General features: G+C 43.6%; 3 protein-coding genes across 14 annotated transcripts in view; 2 read left to right on the forward strand and 1 right to left on the reverse strand.

Moving 5' to 3' along the window:
- The window catches only part of LOC135399137 (DNA-binding protein P3A2-like), a 13,152-nt gene extending 11,138 nt beyond the window's left edge, over positions 1-2,014 (forward strand). For all 6 annotated transcript variants that reach the window (XM_064630859.1, XM_064630860.1, XM_064630862.1 and 3 more), the window contains exon 9: positions 12-2,014. In XM_064630859.1, the coding sequence (XP_064486929.1) occupies positions 12-184 (173 nt within the window). In that variant the 3' untranslated portion in view covers positions 185-2,014. The remainder of the gene's footprint in view (positions 1-11) is intronic.
- LOC135399139 (mitogen-activated protein kinase 14A-like) lies at positions 1,513-20,469 on the reverse strand. Of its 7 annotated transcripts, XM_064630867.1 has the most exons (14): positions 20,212-20,468; positions 18,417-18,546; positions 18,297-18,355; positions 18,104-18,215; positions 17,221-17,250; positions 16,777-16,824; positions 16,593-16,707; positions 15,242-15,313; positions 12,608-12,687; positions 11,590-11,668; positions 10,473-10,646; positions 3,931-4,036; positions 3,615-3,699; positions 1,513-3,271 (listed from the first exon to the last, which is right to left on the reverse strand). In XM_064630867.1, exons 1-14 carry the CDS (start codon positions 20,316-20,318, stop codon positions 3,245-3,247), a joined length of 1,224 nt encoding a protein of 407 aa, XP_064486937.1. In that variant the 5' UTR covers positions 20,319-20,468; the 3' UTR covers positions 1,513-3,244. The 7 variants fall into 7 exon arrangements, with proteins under 7 accessions (XP_064486937.1, XP_064486936.1, XP_064486935.1 ...); XM_064630866.1 differs by lacking the exon at positions 12,608-12,687 and adding an exon at positions 12,883-12,962 and having other exon boundaries at positions 1,513-3,699; positions 20,212-20,469; XM_064630865.1 differs by having other exon boundaries at positions 1,513-3,699.
- LOC135399140 (nuclear envelope integral membrane protein-like) lies at positions 20,467-21,996 on the forward strand. The gene has a single exon (XM_064630872.1). The coding sequence runs from the start codon at positions 20,691-20,693 to the stop codon at positions 21,921-21,923; it is 1,233 nt and encodes a 410-aa protein (XP_064486942.1). The 5' UTR covers positions 20,467-20,690; the 3' UTR covers positions 21,924-21,996.
- Positions 21,997-22,436: the final 440 nt, after the last annotated feature.

The following is a 22,436-nucleotide window of genomic DNA, read 5'->3' on the forward strand; positions in this document are numbered from 1 at the left end:
TTCGCTTGCAGCATTCCCAGTATCTGGCATGGTGACCATCCCGGTCTCAATGTACCACGGCATGCAAGTGACCATGGCCCCCGTGGTGTCCGCCGAGGCAGCCTCTGGCTCCGAGGGCGGTGGCGGCGACGGAGTGGAAGTGCTCGCCGTGCCCGTGTCTGCCACGCAGCAACAGGTTGAATGATCCGTCTCCTCAACCACCCCTCCTCAGCTTGCGATACAGTAGCGCAAGCTCCTCCGCCATCTCAAGGATCTCATGCTGACGACAGTGGTGGGTGCACACATTATGGCAGGTGTGCTGTGTACAGTAGTATACCGTGAAGCGTGAGTGACCTGCATCCCATCGCTGCAGAGTCAGGGGCGTGATGTTGGTGTCATTTGAGTGCTGTACCTGTACTGTACCCGTAAGGTTAAAAGCTTTCATGGCCCGGCACGCAATATTCTTAGGGCCCCGTGTTTTCGGGTTTTATGTTTTGTGAAAATCGGGTCTTATTTTGGGAGCCGTAAAACACGGTGAAATCGGGCAGAAATTATCGAAGGAGCGCCACTTGCACTCTAGATTAACGCAAGATATGAATCAGCCATGCTGAGTGTGCAGTGCTTGGCATCCAGTATGCCCATGTTGGTGGCTGAATTGGCACTTTGCCAAGTTAGTTTTCGGGTTTTTTCGGGTTTTACTCGGAGTGATGGTGGTGCAAATCGGGGGAGGGGGGGGGGGTAAAAAAGGTGTTTACCTTAAAACACAGGGCCCTAAATATTCTTTTCCCTCTGTGTTTCCACTTAAAACCTCAACCAGTACTGCTTGAGGCCACCTGGCATGATGGAGAAGACGCGTTTGCTTCTGTGTTCCATTTTGTTCTCTAACCATTGTCCAGTGAACCACCTCTCATCCTAACCTCTCACTCAAAGTTTAAAAAAAAAAAAAAGAAAACGCACAAGATTCTTGCTAAGACACACACTTTGTGTACACCATGAAGCCCGATTGCAGCTTTCTTTCCCCCCCTGCTGCTAGGCGACACATTTATTTGGCCTCACTAGTTCTCTCCCTGTCTAGTTCTATCCCAAAGAAAAACGACATTGCAACCCCCTACAGAGCATCACTTGTGTCACACGCAGGAGTGAGTGAGCCCCTGTCTGATGTCTGACATGTCGGATCTTTACTGTACAAAGCATGAGCCGTCTCGCCACGTCGTTACCTCCTCGATGGAGTCCCTTTCTAGTCCTCGGCGAGAATGAAGTCTTTCGTTTTAATGAACTGTTTTGTGGCTGCACTCGTGGTGACAGTGCAGCTTCCTGGTGCAAGTGGGTGCGTGTACATATTTTTTGTAAATACATCGAGCTGTCCATAGTGTAAAAATCGTCCATGCCCTCTGCATGTCGGGGAAAAGAAACAGTGTCGAAGTGGTCCGTTGCAATATTGTGCTGTCCATGAGATGACGGTTGTGAACGCTGATAGTGTTGGAAACGGTCTTGTGTAGCTTCATGTGTGGTCATAGACACGATGCTTTTTTTTCTTTCTTTTTTTAAGAAAAACTTTTATTTAATGATTTGTATAAGTGTACATAAGTAGGCTCATTGTGCATGGTGCCCAGGCCACATATTTCGGAACAGAGATTTTGCATCCTTTATAAAGTGATCCGTTGCTATTCGCGTATAAAAAGTGACGTTGAAGAGGTATTGAAATTCTGGCATTTAGCGACAACTGAAGGAAGCATTTGCATGACACTACTGAGACTCAAGTTTTTTTTTTTTTTGTTTTTTTGTGGGATTTCCTCATCACATTAGATAATCAAAGTCCGCGGATAACGTTTGTCTTTTTTGACAGTAGGACCTTTTCAAGTACCCATTGTCGTGGTGTTAAGAATGCATGAGTCTCTCTTTTACGACTATAATCAGTAGATAGCTATCCCTGTCTCTGTACTGTACGAAAAAATACAACGGGAAACCCTGTAACGAGCCCTGTGCTGCCTCCCTGGAAAAAACACCTTCCAAAAATAAAGAAGAAGAAAACGTCCTGGTCGTGAGTTTCGTGAACTTCACTGATGAACTTGCATAACATAGTAAATGCTACATAAAAATATATAACACGAAACAACAAAAAGAAATATTGCACTTTCTTGGCTTTGTTCATAAATGCAAACACGTGTATAGCATTTTCTCGGGTTCTACTATGGAAACAGTAGGGAAGAATGCAGCCAGCATCCAGAACAGTTACAATATGCAGGAAATCTAACAGCGAAGCCTTCTTTAATACCCAATAGCATGTATACAAAAGTTTTTGTCGTAAACTACATTTCTTCAGTTGCAAAACATTTGTACAAGTTAGATGTATACAAGAAAAGTCCCATGTTAACAATAAATGGTGAGAGGGAAAAAGAGTCGCACACATTTTTCTTTTCAATCATGTTTCATTTCTGCTTTTCCCTCACGCCATTTACTGTTCACGTGCGACCTTTCTTGCATATATTTGTGTACCTTTACAAACTTTTTCCACATGAAGAAACGTAGTCTGCTACACAAAAGGTTGTGTATATGAAAGAAGGCTTCACTGTTGGAGTCAAGCTCCTTTACAACGAAACACAGGGGACAGCAAAAAAAATTCGCAGTAAAGGGATTTTCGTTAAAAAGGATGTCCATTATTGGACCTATAGGCTCCAGCAGGACCGCAAAAAAAAATTGCTGTAGTGGTATTTTCGTTAAAAAGGTGTTCACTATAAAGGAGTTCGACTGTACTGCATATCGTTCTAGCATAGACAACACATCCCCTTAACTAAATGCACAGAGGACTACACGACATTAACAACTCTGCATCTTGCAACCAGTCGTCATTCCATAAAATCTCAAATTTATTCCCTTGTAAGGAGTGAACTGGGAAGTAACCTCCTTGGTAGGGAATGCAATACGTTGTCAAGCAGTTTTGTTTAAAAAATTCGGAAACTAAAAGAAAAATATTTTGGTTTCATTGTGCACAGAGCACATGGGTCACACACACTGTCACAGCAGTTGTGACAGTTCCGACAGGAGTGGACAAGTCTCCACCGGTATGAGCCTGCAATCCACAATTGTTTTAACAAGTTGCTCGTTGACGCCAGCTGTAAGGTTATTCATGACCACTATCTGAGCGTAAACCAAACATTCATTTGCAAAATGAGGTTTTCGGTCTAAAAACTGAAGGTGAGTGATGCCAAAGGACAACACAAAGCAGAACGCTTCCTCAGTGGAACATGGACGATGCAATGCCTTGTTACTCATTTGGAAGACTTATTAGCACCTGCAACATTTCACGTTACATCAGTAGCTTTCACAACAGCACTACTATTGCAGTATGTTATCCTAAGCCTTGTGTGACTTGGCGCATTGAAAATTAGGGTTTAATCAAATCACCATGTACTAAGCAGAATGGGGAAGCATAGTGGTGATTAGTGCATGATGCTGTGTCAAATATATCACAAATGTTGCCCTTTCAACCCTCAGTATGACAGCATACAGTGATATGTATGTGCTGGCAGCATTTGTGCCATTTGCAGCACATGGTCACCCAAAATCCCCAAGTTGACCAGCAGGATGCACAATGGACTTGACAAGTGTATTTTCCCAAAAATGGAGATACTGACCGCTTTTCGCACATAAATTGTGCTACGATTCTGACACTGAGGAAAATCTTTAGCCACAAGTTTGATGTTGCCACAGTTGCACGAGCTGAAAGATAAAATTTGCCGCTGTGTCTAAAGCAGCTGCACGGCTTTGCTGCAGGTCAGTCTCCTAGCACGATTTCTGGGAAATCGAGTTGAGGGGGCGTGGTCTAGTGATGCCCCCCCCCCCCCCCCCCAATGTCACATGATTTCATGCACTTAAGCCGAAGGCTGACCCCTGGTGTATAGCCGGCAATTGCACAGTGTTGTCGTCCCCGCGTGAACATTAGTCACTCACTCTGAACACCTGAGCACTCGTTGCATGTCCTGTGCAATTCCAGAAATTCCGGCACTGATCTGTCTGATCTTGGGCTCGAACATGATCACTTCTTTGTGCACCATTTCTGGAAGGGGCAAGGTAAGCAGCCATCTGAGTCTGTTCATCTAACACGTACAGACACAGAGCAAAGAAGGAGACTTTGACATAGTAGACTTTCTTCATCTTTTATTTCTCGAGCTACAAAGCAAATGGTGTGTAAAACAACACACATGGTCCTTTCGACCCTGACCATAATATGTATTGTACACGTTTATATTACAAAAAAACAATGTGGCACACCACACAAAAGAATGTGGCTGTTTCTCTTGGCAAGAAGTAAACAACATGCCTTGTGCTGAGCACAAACAGCAAAACTGTGCAGTTCCTAGATGAAGGCACACACAACGTGCAAAAAATGCAGTATTCTGGAAAGCGCCAAGGCAGGTGTAATTTGTGCTCGAAATGTGCCGAAAGGTATGCTACGCTTTTGCTTTGTGCAATATCTATCAGTTACTGTGCTAGTTAATGGCTTAAGAGAGAGCACCGTAGCACCATACTGAGTCCTCTTCGACCATATCTTATTGCTGAACCACATTCTGTACACATTCACATTTTTGGCACACACTTTCCGTTGTTTCAAACAAAGTTTTCCACTGAAGCACTCTTGTGGTACCCATGTGGGGTATAAAGGAGCCCATGGAACTGATTCATCAGCTGTACTGCTTCTGCAATACTTGTGATGTAACATATTACGATAGAGAAGCAATGCAACGAATCAAGCATCTAGTACAAAGCTGAGTTGTCCAAACATAACACAATTTTCGTTGTATTGGTCATAAGAGTAAGAAAGTTATCTTGCTTTTTGCCTTTACAATACGTCGCAATATACGCCGTGTATTCACACGAGAGACACCCTCACGGAATATACTAGTGGAAGAAAAAGCGGAAACACTGCTCACAGACGCGAAGTTCCGTCCCGCGTTGAGTATTCACACGGTGCGGAATACCAGGAGTGGCGTACTGCGCGTTTAGCAGACGACACTTAGCAGACGTCACTGTCAGCGTCTTTTTTTTCTGTTGTCTGCTACGGAATATCTTGTGGATGTGTCACAGGATATTCCCCATGGTTAGCAGTGTGCGTGAAGACACGACCTTGGTGACAGCAGAACGCTACGACGTTTTTCGTCTCTTCCGCTTCTGGAGAAATGTCGTTTGTGTGAATACACGGACAGGGTAAGGAAGCATGAGCATACGGCTGTGTTCCATAAATTAACATGTACCAAAAGACACTGTACGCATATATTGTGGTGATCCCGTCTTACAACACGTACAATTAAAATCATTTCCCTCCATTGCATGCTTTAGCTCAGTACCGCACCAAGTGGAATACGCTCAGAAATGCAGCAACATGGCAGAAAATATATGTAACAAGTATTGCGGCTCACAGAACCACAGTTGGTACGAAACATGTTCGTACTTGACGTGCATACATCCGGTGAAACACTCTCGGCTGTTGTTTACGACTCTGCCGCAGAAAGCTTTCAAAGAGCGTCAACGACGAGATGTGAACAAAATTTGGACGTGTGGCAAAATCAGCAGCTACGAAAGCACTTGGGTGAGGCGTTTATCCCTACGGCATTCTGTGCGACATTGGCAGTATATATTATGCATATTTCTACAGCATCTGTGAGGGGCCGCGGGGAGGTGTCAGGCATCTGGGTCTATGGGTGGTGGCGTAAAGTTGATTGTCTCTTCATACACCAGTCCTGAAGAAGCAAATGAATGGAGGTGTTAATCTGTCCTCTGATGCTAAGGAACAATACATGGCATTGTATTTTGCACACTGAGGTGAAACGTGCAATTTGCATTGAGCAGACCCAAAATGTCCTGCTTGGATCCTGTATGTCCTGCGTAACGATAATATAGCTGGGTACAACCTAATGGAAACTTGGAAATGAGGTTGGTCTTATTTTTGTACCTTAAAGGGGCACTCAAATGCAAAAACAAGTTGACTTCAAATTACGTTCCACATTAGGTTAATTTCGTACTTGTCATCATAATTCAAAACTTTGATTCCGTTACGGAGCTACAATGGAAATTATACCCGGCACTTTCTTGCTTCGGCGCTAAGCAGTGAACGTCGTTTCAGCTCGTGCATCGGTGTTTGTAGTCCATTCTGCGCGTGCACGCGCGTGCCACGCAATGGAGCAGTCGCGGTGAAAAACATAGTGCACATTGCGAAGTGGACTGGCATCGCTGTCCGCAGGACGTGAAGATAAATGTTGTCACTGGAACATTCGCGAGAACTGTTGTGGGCTACAATTCATTGAATCGGTATTGAAAAATGCAGCAGTGCGCGTCATACTGCGCATATACGGTACACTACGATCGGACCCGTTCCGAATCCACACGATAGGTATACGCGCGCTTCTCCTGCTGTCTCATTGGATGCCACCAATCTTTGCCTCCCTTGGGATCCCATTCGTTGCCATCAAAGACGGCTCTATTTTCATTGCTTTTTTTCTTCTAAACGGTAGCGCTGTGTGAACTAATTTTGCTTGCATTATACTAATTGAAATACAGACTTTCATTTGAGAGCAAGTTGTTTTTGCATTTTAGTGCGCGTTTAAGTACTTGATCTACCTGATGCAAATTACATTTTTTGAGGCAAAGATTTTCACGGATGAATAGAATTTAACTGTCTAGTTTATGACAAATAACAATGCACAGATTGAGAATTAAACACCATGGAATTATTATATAATAGACAAACTTTCATGTAGGAACTACACTTCAACAGGTAAGATGAAGTGTCCTGATGAAGTGTAGTTTTTGTCTATTAAATATTAATTCCATGATGTTTCATCCTTAACCTGTGTATTGTTATTCAACATTTCTCTCGAAGAAATACTGTGAGTGATAACTGATGCTCTAGTTGAACGATGCCACCATGTTTCAAGCTATTAGGGAATCCATCACTGTCTGTGCTGGATGTGATCTGAAGCGGCTCAGCTGTAGCGATCGAAGATCACAGACGTCCAATGAAAGGGTTTAATGCAAGAACGTCCATCCTTGTGCAATCAACCCAAAAAGAATGCTAACAACACTCATGTAACCATACTCTCCCCTACTTCTTCCTCTTGCCTTGTCATGTGTCATTCGTTAACAAACATTCTTTGGAATATTACTTCGGAAGTGAATACAGCTTTCTTCTGATTGCTCATATGTTAAACGGATATGTAAAGTGCATTTTTCATAGACTGTCAAGCTCATATGTTATTACTTCTGGTGAGACCTGACCTGTGCTAAATATTCCAGCATCACCATTACTCAATTTTTTTTTTTCTGCCCACAAAAATCCCCAACGTGCATAGAGCTCAAGGAAAGCTCAGGCACCAGCTACTTTTACTCCACACATCGACCTATGCAGCAAACCCAAAGCACACATCCCCACATAGCACTTCTTCAGTAAGTCTAAGAGTAGAATGCTCACTCAGTTCATTTTGCCAGGCATGCACTTTGGCTCACTCAAACATTACTTACGTGTTAGGAGACACGAAACTGTCCTAATTCCCTTCACCACAGTCCTCATGGGCTTCCTCAGCAATCTTGGCAAATTCGCGATCAAACTTAACCGCCACCGAACGAAACATACGGCAGAATGCAGCATTACGCAAGCTGTTATTGTGTTACCAGCCATGAAGGAGGATGAATTTAAAAGCAGCAAAAAGTAGATGATGCACATTATTAGGAATCGCAGAAACTGTACATGCGCTCAGTCAAATGCGCTGTAAAGCATCTTCCTTGTTTGTCTGTCGAATAAGTTCAACAACACTTTCTCATTACTGCATAGATCCTGCAAGTGTCCTTGTACTCTGCCACGCTGATGAACAAATTATGGTCTAAGGGTAAAATGGAGAATGACTCTGAATAGGGCAAACCTATAAATGAGTAGGCTGAACTACAAAATTAGAACTTTCACCCGTATCTGTGCAGCCTATACAGTTCTTTTTCAAGTGATGCGATGCAATAATAAACTAGCATTGTCACACAGAACGTCACGAAGCTTCAGTATTTGGTGAAAAGACAGCACACCTGGACAGACAGTGTGAGATGCCATATGGCTTTGCCTAAAATTTGCATACATATTGTTGGCCCATACTGATCAAACAAATTTGCTCTCACCCAATTAAGAACAATTTCATTGTGGTCAACAGTGAAAGAACTCCTTCCAAGATCAAACAGCTCCTACACACCTGAGCTTCTTCCAAATGGCCCACATTAGAGTAAAGTATAGTTAGGGCCTGACTTTTTAGGGTTAAACCCGTATCCACCCGATATTTACCCCCCGAACAAAATCTGTAAAATTCGGGTTTAACCCGAATCTACCCGAAAACGTCCGGGTCACGTGGCACACTCATAAGCGTGCATTAAAATAAAGTTTGATAACATTGCTAAACATTAGTTCCATGTTAAGACAAATTTTTATTAAACAAAAAAAAATCACCCGAATACACCCGAATTCCTGACGACAGAATATGCCGTAACGGGATTTAACCCGAATACACCCGAATTTTCAAATGAAAAATATCACCCGATATTTACCCCCCGAATTTGGCCAAAAATAAAACCCGAAAAAGTCAGGCCCTAAGTATAGTTAGGGCCCTCAGTTTTCGGGTAAAACCCGATAAAGCCCGTTTTTACCCCCCGTTTTACATCAAAATAGTTCGGGTTTAACCCGATAAAACCCGTAAACCGGGCTTGCGAAAGTGGAAACCAAGGACTTGATCCGCACACGCGTGAACTACGGCAATCGTGCGACCGCTCCCGACTTGCTCCCGACCGCGCCGCGTCTTGCTGGTGAAGTGAACAAAACACGTCGGGTTTGGATTTGTGGCCGCTTGCATGCAGGTCCGATTTCTATGTTCCTTTGGTAGGTGTCACCATTTGAAAGTTGGCTTCACCTAACACTTCCGTGTATTGCGGTCAAACCCAATTCAACGAATGCTTAGTGTTGTACGTTTAGAAGCGTATACGAAGAGGGGAGTCAAGTCCTGTAGATCACATAAACAAAATACAGAAAACGGCACTGAAGAGTTTTGTTTAAGTTTAATTTGTACAAGCTTTCGCGTGGAGGTCCACGCTTACAGTGGAACTTTTCGATTCATTTATTTGTGTTACGGGAAAGCCATCTTTAACCTATGACATCATACACTTTGTTTAGTGATATATTAGGTTAGATTAGTGCAGCTGTGGCAGCTTGCCTCGCACTCCCAACTTTATTATCGAAGCGGCCCTGGCCCTATTAATCTAACCTAACTTCACTAAACTAACCTAAGACATCATCAACTTGGTTAGTTTAGTGATAAGTTAGATTAATGGGGCCATGACACCTTCCCTTGTCCCTCAAAATCCGTTTCAATAATGAGGTGAAGCCGCCTTGCAGAATGGCAACGCCAACCAAAGTAATACCCTGGTTTCGTACCAAAAATGCCCTGTGTTTTTCACACCCGAAGAAATGTAGTTTGCTACATGAAAGCCTGTGTCAATAAGTAAGTTGAAAACTTCAGTATTGGACTTTTGTACTGTTAGTGCTTTCCGTGGACGTCGACGAGACCCTTTCTTGTGCTGTTACCAAAAATAGCAAAGTAATCAGGAAAAATCAGGCTAAACAGCGAAGAAACAAAGAGTTAAGCAACGCTTGGCATTCCTTGAAGTGGGTTTGCACGCAATACACGGAAGTGTTAGGTGAAGCCAACTTTCAAATCTTGTAGGGAGTATCTTGTATCAGCAAAGTATGCGGAGTAGTAAAGAGGATGCAGCAACAGCCAACGATATACGAGGCATACCAACGCGAGCGCGAGCGTGCTCTCAACGCTCATCGATGGATGATGCTTTACTGAACATGCAACTTATTATTTTTATACACAGGGGCCAGTGCAAGCCTTAGTGGTTATACAGTGAATTATCTACCAGTCTCTTAATAAATATTCTTTCACTTAATTCCAACACTCCACAGACCAACCGCTGTGGCGTCGCTCATGATCTCAGTTGTCTCGCGACGTAAACCCCCAATTATTAATTAATTAATTTCAACACATAAAAGTATCTTTTTTTTTTCGCCCGAAAATACATCACTTCTCAGTATATCACCTGATTTTACCCTGTTTTGGCAGGTCCTGATTTTCAACCCGATATTTACCCCCCCGATTTTCACAAAAAATAAAACCCGAAAACTGAGGGCCCTAAGTATAGTACAGTAATGTCAATAGTATCACAAACCTCTACATACTTTGTCGTACGAGAGAAATTACAATGGCAAAATTGTAGGGTGCCTCAAATGGCACTGAAGTAGAAGCTCTGCTCATGTTCGAGTGTCACACAAGCGGCTTGACGCATTCCATACAAAAAGTGTTCGCTACAAACTGCCTTGGAACAAGTTCTTTCCAGAATTCAGCCATCAAAGGATCTTCTACACGCTCACAAAAGAATGAGGATCATTGTTAAGTGAGAGCCCTTACGTTTCCATTCCTGCACCGCGAGGTCTCTCTCTTCGAAGGACTGGTCACAGGGCTCGGCTGTAGGCTCATCCGAGGGGTCGGCCAGACTGGCCAGGTACGGGTGGGCCAAAGCCTCGGTGGCCGTTGGTCGCCGATCTGCGTCCAACTCAAGCATGCGCTCCAACAGGTCAATGGCTGCAGCCGAAAGAACATACTTAGGGCTCTGGATTTTCTCATTTAATAAAAAAGTATAAAGAACATATTCAAAAGATCAGAAAATCATAAATAAAATCATGACAGATAAAAACAAAAAATCATAAAGCAATTCGGATTTATTCAAAAGACCCTCCTCTTCTGGAGGTTCCAGTAATCCATAGCTCGAAAAGGAAAGCCATGCCCTAACGACTGCATGACCAGGCTCGTTCCCTTTGGAGTTTGGAGTTTTCTGGCGCAAGGCTATCAAAGATCAAGCTGCTGTACAATTCCTTTTTGAGTCGAGATTGCCTCATGTCACAGGTTACCAGCTCCCACGACAAGTAAGGGTGGTGCTTTGGACCCAAATGTGCTGGAGGTACCTGGACACTGGAGTTACTGAATAGGGTACCCCATCTAGTGACTGTACTCCACATGAGGACATTTTATGGTCATTTCAGCCATTTCACAGATCTGCTTTGAAACTGACCAGCCCAGCGCCTAGGCTTTTTGTTCCCTTTCCTGTGAAGCATGCTTCCCTGTATTCCCTTTGACTACGACAAGGAATCAAGGAATATCCAGATTTCAGGATGTTTATGTTGCCAGGTGATTATGATAGATATGTTGTCGTCTGCAAGTTCTGCCACATAACATTTAGTGTACTTGCGAGGTAGCCTCTCATTCTTTTTGTGAGTGTGTACTTTCACATTACTCTTTTTTTTTCCCTAATTTCGGATATTATCTCAGTTGTAATAAATAAAAGGCAAAAGCTCAGATTTCTCTGAAAATAATAATTAAACACAGATACACACCCATCTGAATATGCCAAAAACTAAAATACAAAAACCTGGAATCCTAAACATAATCCAATGTGTATGGCAATGCTAAATAGTATGCAGTTTCTGTACCATGAAAAGCCTGAATGCATATGCAAGCGTGTACCTACCCACAGAGTTAGCACCCTGGAACACCTCTGTAAAATTCTTTTTGCGCATCACTGGCAGACTTCGAATGTAGTTTCTTGCCTGAAACAAGGGCAGTTCTTTTTTAAACGAAAATGTCCTACTTTAACAAAGTATGTTAGCCTCCCAAAGCTTTCCGCATACCACACTACAAATGCACAGTCATCTTAGTGTTCTCAAGTGTGCAAACTACAATTAGTTGGCACTATTCAATTACAAGGCCCCACAAAACTATTTGTGCCAGCTAAGTGCAGTGATTCATATGAGTGGACGACTTTTTGTTGAGGATTCATCAAGTGGCACCTTGTTAACAAGAATACATTAACTTCTGAACTGACTGTCATACCAGTGATGAGAAACGTGATAAGTAGTACGAGGGAAATGTGCTGAGTTCATATCGGGGAAAAGGTGCATACGTGCAACCCTCCAGAGATTTAGTTCTACTCCCAAAAGCCACCACATGTGTGTCTCTACCACAACACATCTTCTGTTATCGAGTTACTGCCATTACTTGCTGCACTACATGCTATCGTAGGGCTAGAGAGTTACTGTATGTTGCGTAACATACTACTAGAGTTACAGACACTGCAGGCAATAATTTTGAACTAAAGTGCACCGTGCAAGTGCGCAAAGGCACACAGATTCTTCTAAGCACTTTTGCGGAGTCACCGTATTTCGCAGAGTACCAATTACAATTTTCCGTGAGGTATTCCACGCAACCTGTACTTTTACGAGGATACTTTTGCCCGTAAATATATGTACAGAATGATTGATTCATTGATTGATTTCAAAATTCCACAACTCACGCAGCTCGGAAATATAGAATGGGTAGCCCAAAGTGCAGCGACACAAAGCACATGTTCAACATGACAAACCTTGCCCTAAGAGCATACTATGCACTTTAGTGTACCAGACTCAAACCTGATGTTCTTATTTGCAATACTTTCTTTTTTACACTACATGCATTCTGAAAGAAGAAATAAAATGCTTCAATTTACAAACCTCCCTGCTAGAAATTTTGCTCAGCAGCTCCTCGTCGGGCGTGCCACACAGTGCCATTATCCGGTTCAACTGGTTTATGTCTTACAGTGTCAAGGCTCAAGCCCACTTCTGCCATCATGCCATTATCAAAATTATTTAGTGAATCTCCGTCTACGTTTAGTGCTACATGTAGCCGCTCTCACTGATGCATGCAAACAAGAGTGAGGAAAGCATACACAGGAAGGAAAGTGTTCACATGCAAGCAAGGTATGAATGGGAGAGAGCGAGTGCTCTACCTCCTCGCTGGTCATTTTCATGAGTAAGAAGGTGTCCGGAGTGCCCACGACTCTCATGATCCGCATCAGCTGATCAATGTCTGCTCCAGTTAAGGGTAACCCCACATCTCTACGTACACGTGAGCACCAACGTTAGGTGTATTATACTTCCAGGGGCGTCGGAAGTGCCTCATGGCAGGGAGGGCCAGCCATAACCTAACCTAACCTAACCTAACCCAACCCAACTTAACCCAACCTAACCCAGAGGAGCAATTGATGTGCTCATTAGAAATTACTCGTCGATGGAACCACTGACTGTGGAGGTCGTAACGCATACGGGAAGGCCAACTCACGTTCTTGATTACCTTGAGGCGAAAAAGAAATTGTCGTCCGAGCAGTACAAACTGAAATATTGGTTCGTTGTTTCATGAAGTGCGACACGACAAATAGAAGTGAGTGAGTGGTAGCGTGTTCCTTTATCTATTTTTATTTTTTTGCTCTTGTCAAAAGTGCAATGGTTTCATCTGCAATCGGTGTCATTATTGTTGCAGTAAAAAGGCTCAGTCGAGTGTTCTGGCCGTGGCTCAAGCAAAGACAGCAGACGTGCTACACGAGTCATCGAGCACACCAGCGAATTGCTTAAAGACTCCTCGCAGCAGGATAAGGGTTTCCCTTTCTAGCCTCGAATGTTTCCCTGCATTGATCAAAACCAAGTCGACGTCCTTTGTGGGAGCGAAATCTGCGTTTTCCTGTATCGTCTAAGCAAGGCTACTGAATGGTGTGTCGCTACCCTTTGCGCAGCAGGTCCGCACATACAGTATCACATAGGGTAATTGGGTGGACAGTATACCTATATGGGTATTCATTTTCGCTCTGCGCGGTAACAGAGCTGAAAGCAAGTCCGTCTCGGACGACACGTACACATGAGAAATGAGGTGGCGGGACTGTAAGAGTTGTACATTTTAGAAACCCCGCGAATATTGTGCATTTCCAACACAGTGCAATAGCCACCCGACAGAGACTAGGGGAAGGCACGTTGGACGGGGGACACTTGACATCTCAGGGGGTCTTCGCGACCAGATGCTCGCTGGCAATAAATCAGTACAGTGGGCCAAGGAAGATGCACTGTCCAAAGTTGCATGGGGCACGGATTGACAGTTTGGTCCGTTACCCATAAATATCGAGTAGTGGGCGGACAATTAGGAGGTGCCTGGTTCGTTCTAAATTCAAACTAGGCTAACCATGAGTTGGAGACATGTGAACCGGGCTTCTGCGATTGGTGTTTGCTGGCGGTGGGTTATGTCTCAAATGTCACCCTTTTAAGCGGAGGACACACGAAAATTCGTGTGTGGGAGCCGCAACGACTTGATGAAGACGAGGCGAAAGCCCCGTGACTTCAGTCGCTATAGCATGGTCTTCCATATAGTTATGTAAATAAAGCCCAGTTATTGTTCAAGAATACCGCCTGTCGGACGTCTCTTGGGAATATCTCCGATCTGTGAGCTACATCAACCGACCATCTTCCAGCAACAACGGAAGAAACTTTACTGGGACCCTTAGAGCAAATGTTCATAGGGGGGGAGGGGGCCCTCTGCCCCCACCTTCCGACGCCCCTGTATACTCCCAAGCATTTTTGCACAGCCCAGAAGCAAAAATTACTGTATTTTCCAGTGTATAGTGTACAACGATGTATAATGCACCTTGCTCTGGAAATTAGAGGAATTTGGGGAATGTCCAACGTGTAACACGAATCGATGGCGGTTAGCACAGAAATTGTGAACTCTTAGTGTCCACAGCAGCCGCAGCCCATGCGTTGAGCTGAACTACTTTTTAGAAGCCTATCTGCATGGCAGTTAAATGAACATTTTACACCTAGGTCATGGGTGGACAAAGCACAGAGGCCAGAGGTTGCACTGCATCTTCTTAACAGGAGCACTTCCAGGAAAAACTCCAATGTATAACACACACTGTCCCTTTGGGACACTCTTTACAATGTACAATGTGCATTAATGTTATATACACAGGAAAATATGGTATCCGCAAGAAAAGCCATTTACCACGGGTGGTGGCCAGATTTGGCAATAAGTAGGGCTCAGAATCGCGAGCGGTTTTTACTATCCCATCAATGTGGATCTCGAGATGGGATCGGAAATTCTTGTGCAACTGTTCGCATGTCCTGCATGCAAAAGCACTTCAAGAGTTCTGTGCTGTACACTGCACTGCCGGTTTTCACATGCTTTTTGAAGAAGCAAACAGGACAGGAAAGAAAGATTTGAGAGCTGTGCATGCTAAGAAGATTTCCACGAAGGAAGCGATGCCGTGTATCTCGCTTAGGAGAGACAATAGGATGTGGAATGTTTTTGCAGAATCCAAAGGATACGATCGTTGCCAGGGAACAGGGTCTTGGAGGTGATAAGCTCTGCCATGATGCATCCTACGGACCAGATGTCCACTGCACAGGAGAAATGAAAAATTATCACTGTTGGTCAAAACTTCCACAAGTGCTTAAACTGGTCTGTATACATACACCAGAAAGTTTACCGTGCACTTCTAATAATTCTATACACGTGCAATTCTTGTTGGAAGGTGCAGCTAGCATCAGAGTTAACTTGAACGCCAGCGCCATTCCGGCCAGCGGACCACGGTGGTGCTTAGTAGAAGTAATGGCGGAGGGTGTTTTGGTCATCTATTTACAGTTTGAGAGGTGATCCTCGTTACGAAAGCACCATTTTTTGCTAGGCGATGCCAGAGTGGCTCTCTTCCCACTTGGGTGCTTATCCTTATCCTGGGGCTTAGCATCTTGGGTGCTTATCCTAGATGTCATGGCAAATTCCTATTTTTACTTTTCTTCTGTCACTCCCATCTCATTGATAAACACATTATACGGATGAAAGCATTTTCATTAGAGCACGTTCACTAGCTACATAGCAAGCTTGACAAAATACTGTTTACACTTCCTTTTAAATTTTTGCAATGTACATGAAAACAAAACAGAACAAAAAGAAACATCCCCAAAGGTTCTCATAAAACGTAAAGGGTTCAAGGCTACGAAGGCCGCCTGGTGACAAAAATCGTAAACCTACATAATAGGTAGGTATTGAGTTGCAGCACTGCACTGAGCACAGGTTCGTATGACATTCCGAAAAATTAAAAGTGTTTTTCACAAGATAATTTGCGTGTGCTAAAGAACCTCCCAAGCTTTTCAAATAATGCTGAAAATCCTGACCACATGCAACATCACCTTCATGAGATCATTATGCAAAGGGATTATCATTACTTCCAAAGGAATTTTACGGTGGTATCTGTTAACAGGAAGGTATCGTGGAATCGCTGTGGTCGCATCACAAAACCCTCCGCTTCTCCTCTCTTCTTCTTCTTCTCTGTCTCCTTCTGTCTGTTGACTGTCGGTTTCGGTGATGCAAAACAAGCGAAAATAATCTAAAGCAGTTTTGACATACTCAGAGATGGGTACTTTGTCCCGGAAAGTATCCCTATTTTTCAACATTTCCTGCCCCGCTTTTGTCTTAACTTTAGTAATATTTTTGTTCCGCTAAACCCAGCTCAACACATCACCACTCACTTGACAGACCACAAGGCAGTACTTGTCACTCTAGAGTAGTTGCGCATATATCAGTATCATACTATATAAAAGTGTCAACAAGCACACACAACAGCTACCGCTGAAATTCTCGTTACACAATCGTAACCGTCCTGTACTTTTTATTTGTTACCTGTTTGATTATAGTGCATCCAGTTGAGCATGATTTCGGGGGCACGATACCAGCGTGTGGCCACGTACCCAGTCATTTCCACTTCTGCATGTCGTGCCAGACCAAAGTCCAGTATCTAGGAAGACACAAAGTGTCTGCTCAGCCACAGGTTGCAATATAAAATGTGACGAGAGCTATTATTCACCTTGAGCTCGCAGTCCTCGTTGACTGCTATATTGCTGGGTTTCAGATCCTACACACCAGGAGCCAAAGTTCATTCTCAATACATGCACAGCATAAAGCACCAATACCATGTCCAATACCAGCATGTGTTCAGCATGTGCACTTACGAATCATGCTGTATGGTCACGAAAAAAAAAAAAAAATTTATCACTATCACTGCAATAACCAATGTTTAGTAAAAATTCCACGTCAACTGGGTTGCAGAGAAAACTAATCCTGGCAGCATGTTTATAGTTATTAGAGTTATTATTATTTTTATTTTAGTTTACGTTATCCTCAGTGCCCTAAGCCATTACAGAAGGGGTTCAGCATTAATGCTTACAGAAAGTTACACATTATACAGATTGAACAATGCAGACTGAACAATACTTCATACAAAGAGGAAAACAAAGACAAAAGGTTGTACCCTATGTATGATTCCAGCTGAATGGATGTACTGAAAAAGGAAAGAAAAAAATACAATGAGTCAAGTATCGGGATGGCATATTTAGTTACATAATTTATTTTAACAAACGATATTTGGCCTTTGATGCAATGAGTGTGTCAGGCGAAGAGATCTGAAACTGGGCAAACGGACATCTGTGCATAGCAGGCTGCGGACCCAAAATAAGGCCTACTATTGCGCATATATTCAAGCAAAAAATAATGAACAAAAAAGGCTTGTCAACTCACTTCTGTTGCAACAAAGGCCACAGATAAGTATGCACTGAAGGAAAGTGCAATTAGGGTTCTTCATTTTCGGGTTTTATGATTTTTCAAATTCAGGGGGTGGGGGGGTGAGGGGAATCGGGTGCTATTTACACACGAAAAATCGGGCGCTACGATCTCTGTTTGATATGTCATCTGGGAACTTTTGAGTGAAACGAGAGGCATATGAAAGAAGCCACTGTTGTGATACTGGGACAAGAAACAGGAATCGTTATATTTCCGCTCGGAACTGGGGCAATGGATGATCACAGTATTCAAACACTTGCTCCACAAAAGCTTGTCTTTGACTCCCGCAGGAGTGGATCATAAAAGGAGGACATATAGGTTGTCACAAATGGCAGTCTTTACTGATATTATGATTCACTTTTCCGACGGTTTACCTAGAACGACAAGTTGAAGGACCACAAAGATTTCGGGTAGATATCGGGTTTTACCCGGATTCTTCAAAAACTGTTCGGGGGAACTATAGTGAAAAATCGGGTTTAACCCCAAAATGAAGAACCCTATGTACATTCTATGGGCATCTGCTAACTTCAGATGCCACCAGTGTTAGTAGCGTCTGGCAAACTTTCATGCCTTACCTTGAGCCCACGAAGAATCTGATAGACAAGAAACTGAACGTGCTCGTCACTCAGCTTCTGTGTTCGAATGATATTGTTCAAGTCTGAACCCATTAGGTGGTTTACGAGGTATCTGAAACAACCACACAAAGAAGTTTTTCGTACTTTGAGGATACAAGACGCAACCGTTGACATCCTGGAAACTACAACTCACACATCCTGGAAATCTTCTAGGGTCGTAGACGGCGTGAATACGTCTAGAAGGCCTATCACCTGGAAGAGAAAACGTTCGCAACTTTATAACGTGCGAAAGCAGGATCACGAAAGCTGTTACATTTTCATGATCCATGTGCTTGAGCAAACGCAGCTCTCGGTACGTCCTCTTGGCGTGAATGGCTGACTGGAACGGCCTTGAAAGTTTCTTTATTGCTACCTTTTGCCTGCGTTCTGTGTCCAGGGCAGAACTGAAATAATTAATGCAAAAACAGTAAGTACAAGGAGTGGAGGGAATTTGTGGCATCAACATTCTAAGGCTCAATTCCTTGTAATTACACATATCAGTACATCGCTTGTGCATCCAGGGGTCAAAAGGCAGTAGCAGGTATAAATTTGTGTAACCCTTCGCCCCATTTATATTATTTATGTTATTATATGTTATTTATATTAAAGCCATCTTTGAAACTCTCTCTCTCTCTTCTTTTTTAGATTTTTTTTTTTTTTTTTGTATAGAGATGCTCATCTCCAAATGAGCAATGTGCCTAGTGCATGGCAGACTGCAGAAGCAAAAGCTGCAGGTTTGTGCGTGCACATTCATAATTGAGCTTGACAGAGGTGGCATAGTTTTTAGAAACAATCACTGTGAGAACTCACGTGTTTACTTGTCCATTAAAAATAAATTTTTAACAGAAGTATTCAAATCTGACAAACACTGCTTTTAATTTTTTTTTTTTTTTACTGAGTAAAAGCAAGGAAGAGAGGTCTGCTATGCCTCCTGGCACATTATTTTCAGGCATTGCAATCAGCACCACAGAGAAGCTTTCACTAAACATTAAAAAAAAAAAGAAATTGGCTCAATGCCTTACAGGTTCACAAAAGACTCGAGGCTGCAAAACGGGGAGATACTCAAAATTTGTTGCAGCCCAGCTCAACAACAATAAACAGTGCCAAGAAAAAGCATCCCAGACCAGATTGCTGACACCTCGCGTGTCTTCCGTGTCGTTATAGAAGCTTACTGTAACCTTGGCAATCTATTTTTGCTTGAGTGGTTACACCTGAAGTCCTCGCACGTGCCAACTTTTTCCTACTTTCAATTCTTCCAAACAGCCATAGCGTAAAATGCAGGGCACTGGTCCAACCTCCTTCAGCAATCCTAACTCAGTCATTACTGCAGTGACATCTTCGTTGCCATCAAAGATGTCACGTTTGTTGCTGTGTTTGTATTGCCAACTACAGCGAGACTTGATTTGTGGTTATTATAGGAATCCCATTCGGAAGTGTTTCGCCTCTATTGACGATGGATATAGTGAATGGCAAAGCTCACAGTGTGCTTTAAGTACTCTACTGTTGACAACATGCTTGTCCATGAAGGAAGCCAAGAAAAGTTCGTTATTCTTCTACAACTGCTAAGATTGTAACAGCATTATTGCCTGCTAATTATAAAAGTTGGCAAGTAATGAAATAATAAGCTGGAATAATGACCCATGCAACACAAGCACACTAATGATAATAATCTGAAATCAGACAAGTGCGCTCAGAAAGCATGGAGCATTCCTAGTTTATTTTACCATGAAGAGATAGAGGTTAACTATGTCTTGCTGCAGCTGTAGACAGTCGGGACCAGAGCAGCACAGTGAACTTGCTGTCCGAAACATACAAACCGTAATCATGGGAAATATAACTTTGTTGCAGCTTCATTCCGTGAAGTCCAAGGCACTGCAATCACATCGCTAGCGCATGGCATGCAACCATACGCACAGAGCACGTACGACCCGTACACTGCGCTCAGCAAAGTGGATCTTCACAGTATATGCACACAGAAGACACTACAACCGACGTAATTAGTGTACGCGATCGATAACGCGCTGTAAAATTGTAATTTGACACTAATATTTAGGCTTACGCTTACTCACCAAACTTGCCCATAGGCCCCAACGCCGATGGGTGCCAAATTGATGTACCTCGTCGGAACTTCCCATACTGTCCTATTGAGTTCGATCTTGTGAAATCCAGGCTTCATCTCGTGTAAATATACACAGTTAAATCTAGGTGTTATCGTGTCACAGGTTATCTTAAAAAACTAACGCAGACATCCCGACGACGATATCAAAACTACGATCAAAACGTTCAAAAACCAACTTCGTAATCTTTGCGGTACCCTGGGAACGAGGCTGCGGACACAGGCGGATGAGGTTAAAGAAGCACGTGACCAACGTGTTTACGTTTGATTTGAATCTCTCTGAAATTTGAAGACGCTCGCCATTAGTAAACGCACGCCAAGAGCCGTGAGGATATGTGTCGTCGGAACAGCACGTGCAAGCGCAACCAACGGACATCGTGACAGCATCTCCAAGCCATCTCCGCAAGTTCGGCGTGGAACACACTGTGAAGCATGCTGGCTACGCTAGTGAGACTCACTGGGCTTGTAGCCTGCTGTGTAGGAATTTCCAGTGCCAATTACAAACTCCAAAACTTTAAGCCTCTCGCTGAAGGTGAACTGTATTACGAGACCGTACCGAGCGGGGAGCTCAAAGTTTACTGCTATCATGGTGAACCACTATCCTATTTTTCGTTAGTCAGAACGCTGCACGTCGAATTTAAAGTTATACCGGAAAAATACACCTTATTTGAAGGCGAAAGCTCTGCTAAAGTGCACGAACAACACGAAGCTCTGCTGGCTAGCTGGCTGCCCTTGCTGCCTTGGAAACAGTCGACCATCTCATTCCCAACGTTTCGACCACATTGCATCGGCCTCGTGTCTGAAGACGCCTATAGATTTGAGTTCGTCATCCGTAGAGTGAACTACTGGAAGTTGCTGCAACTGGTGTCTGCTATTCTACTTTTCTATGCTGTGCCATCCTTGTGCCGCAATACAGCAGTCTTCTACTCTTGCGGCATCAGTGTTGGAGTCCTAGCGTCCCTTCTGATAATCGTCTTTATCGCCAGCAGATTTTTTCCGAGAAAGCTCGGAGCCTACGCCGTCATTGGATTCGGTTGGTCACTGTCCCTGTACTTCTTTCAAATTCTCTGGGCGAATATATATGACGTGCTGTCTGGCTACAGATCAGCCCTGACTGCCTACTTGGCCATGTCCGCTTTGATCAGCTTTGCCGTCTGCTACAGGCTGGGTCCGCCAAGTAACCCACGCACGCTTGACTTGCTGCAGTGGTCCCTTCAGCTCGTGGCCCTGATTGCCATGTTTCTCTCCTCAGAAATACGCGAGGCAACGATGAGCATCGTCGTGATAATTCTCACGACTTATAATTTCCCAAGGAAGTGGATGGCACGGCTGCGCACATGGTGGAGGAAACGCCGTCCACCGAAAGTGGTGATGCTGACCGAAGAGGAGTATATCAGGCAGGCAAACGAGGAGACTCAGAAAGCGTTGATGACGTTGAGGAAGTACTGCAGCAGTCCACACTGTGATGCATGGAGGGTCATGGCTAAGTTGAGGGACCCCGTGCGGTTCGCGAAGTTCGTCCACGGCGAGTCGCACCTGGCGGATGCAGAGATCTTGGACTATGAGGTCGACCACGCGCTTGCCTCGACAGATGTTGATGACACGGATGACTCTGACGGAGAGGAGCGTTTAGGAAACGCGAGTTACACCGAACTACAGCGTTAGTGGAATAGTTCAATGCCCGTTTTGCGTTATGAATATTGACATTTTACACTTTTAACAATTTTTAAAGTGACAATGTACAGACTGTTCTGCCACTTCATATACTATAGGATGTATAGGTTTTCAGTGAGCAAGTGAAAAGAATTCACTCTGCTGTGAACAGGTATGAAAACAAATAAAAACTTAGATCAAGACGAAAAAACAAGCTTTTAACTACATTGCCTCTAAGTATTCTTCGAGCCTTTTGCCACAAAATATGGTATTGGTTGGGATGTGCCAGGTCTGGTGACAGTTTGTTAGGAGAGTTATTATATATTTGTGTGTTGTGATTCCAACTAGGCATTATGTCGTATGTCAAACTGGAATGTATACATTGTCCAGGCCTTTGTTAATGCAGATTAATGGTATAATTTCATGCCAGGCACTTAGCAAGGACAGGAGTGCATGTTTGTTTCCTATCACCTTATATTACCTGTTCTAGAAGGTTTGCAAAGTGGATTGCTAAGTTAGAGAAGG

The sequence above is a fragment of the Ornithodoros turicata genome, chromosome 6, assembly GCF_037126465.1.
Source record: "Ornithodoros turicata isolate Travis chromosome 6, ASM3712646v1, whole genome shotgun sequence".
Lineage (NCBI taxonomy): Eukaryota > Metazoa > Arthropoda > Arachnida > Ixodida > Argasidae > Ornithodoros > Ornithodoros turicata.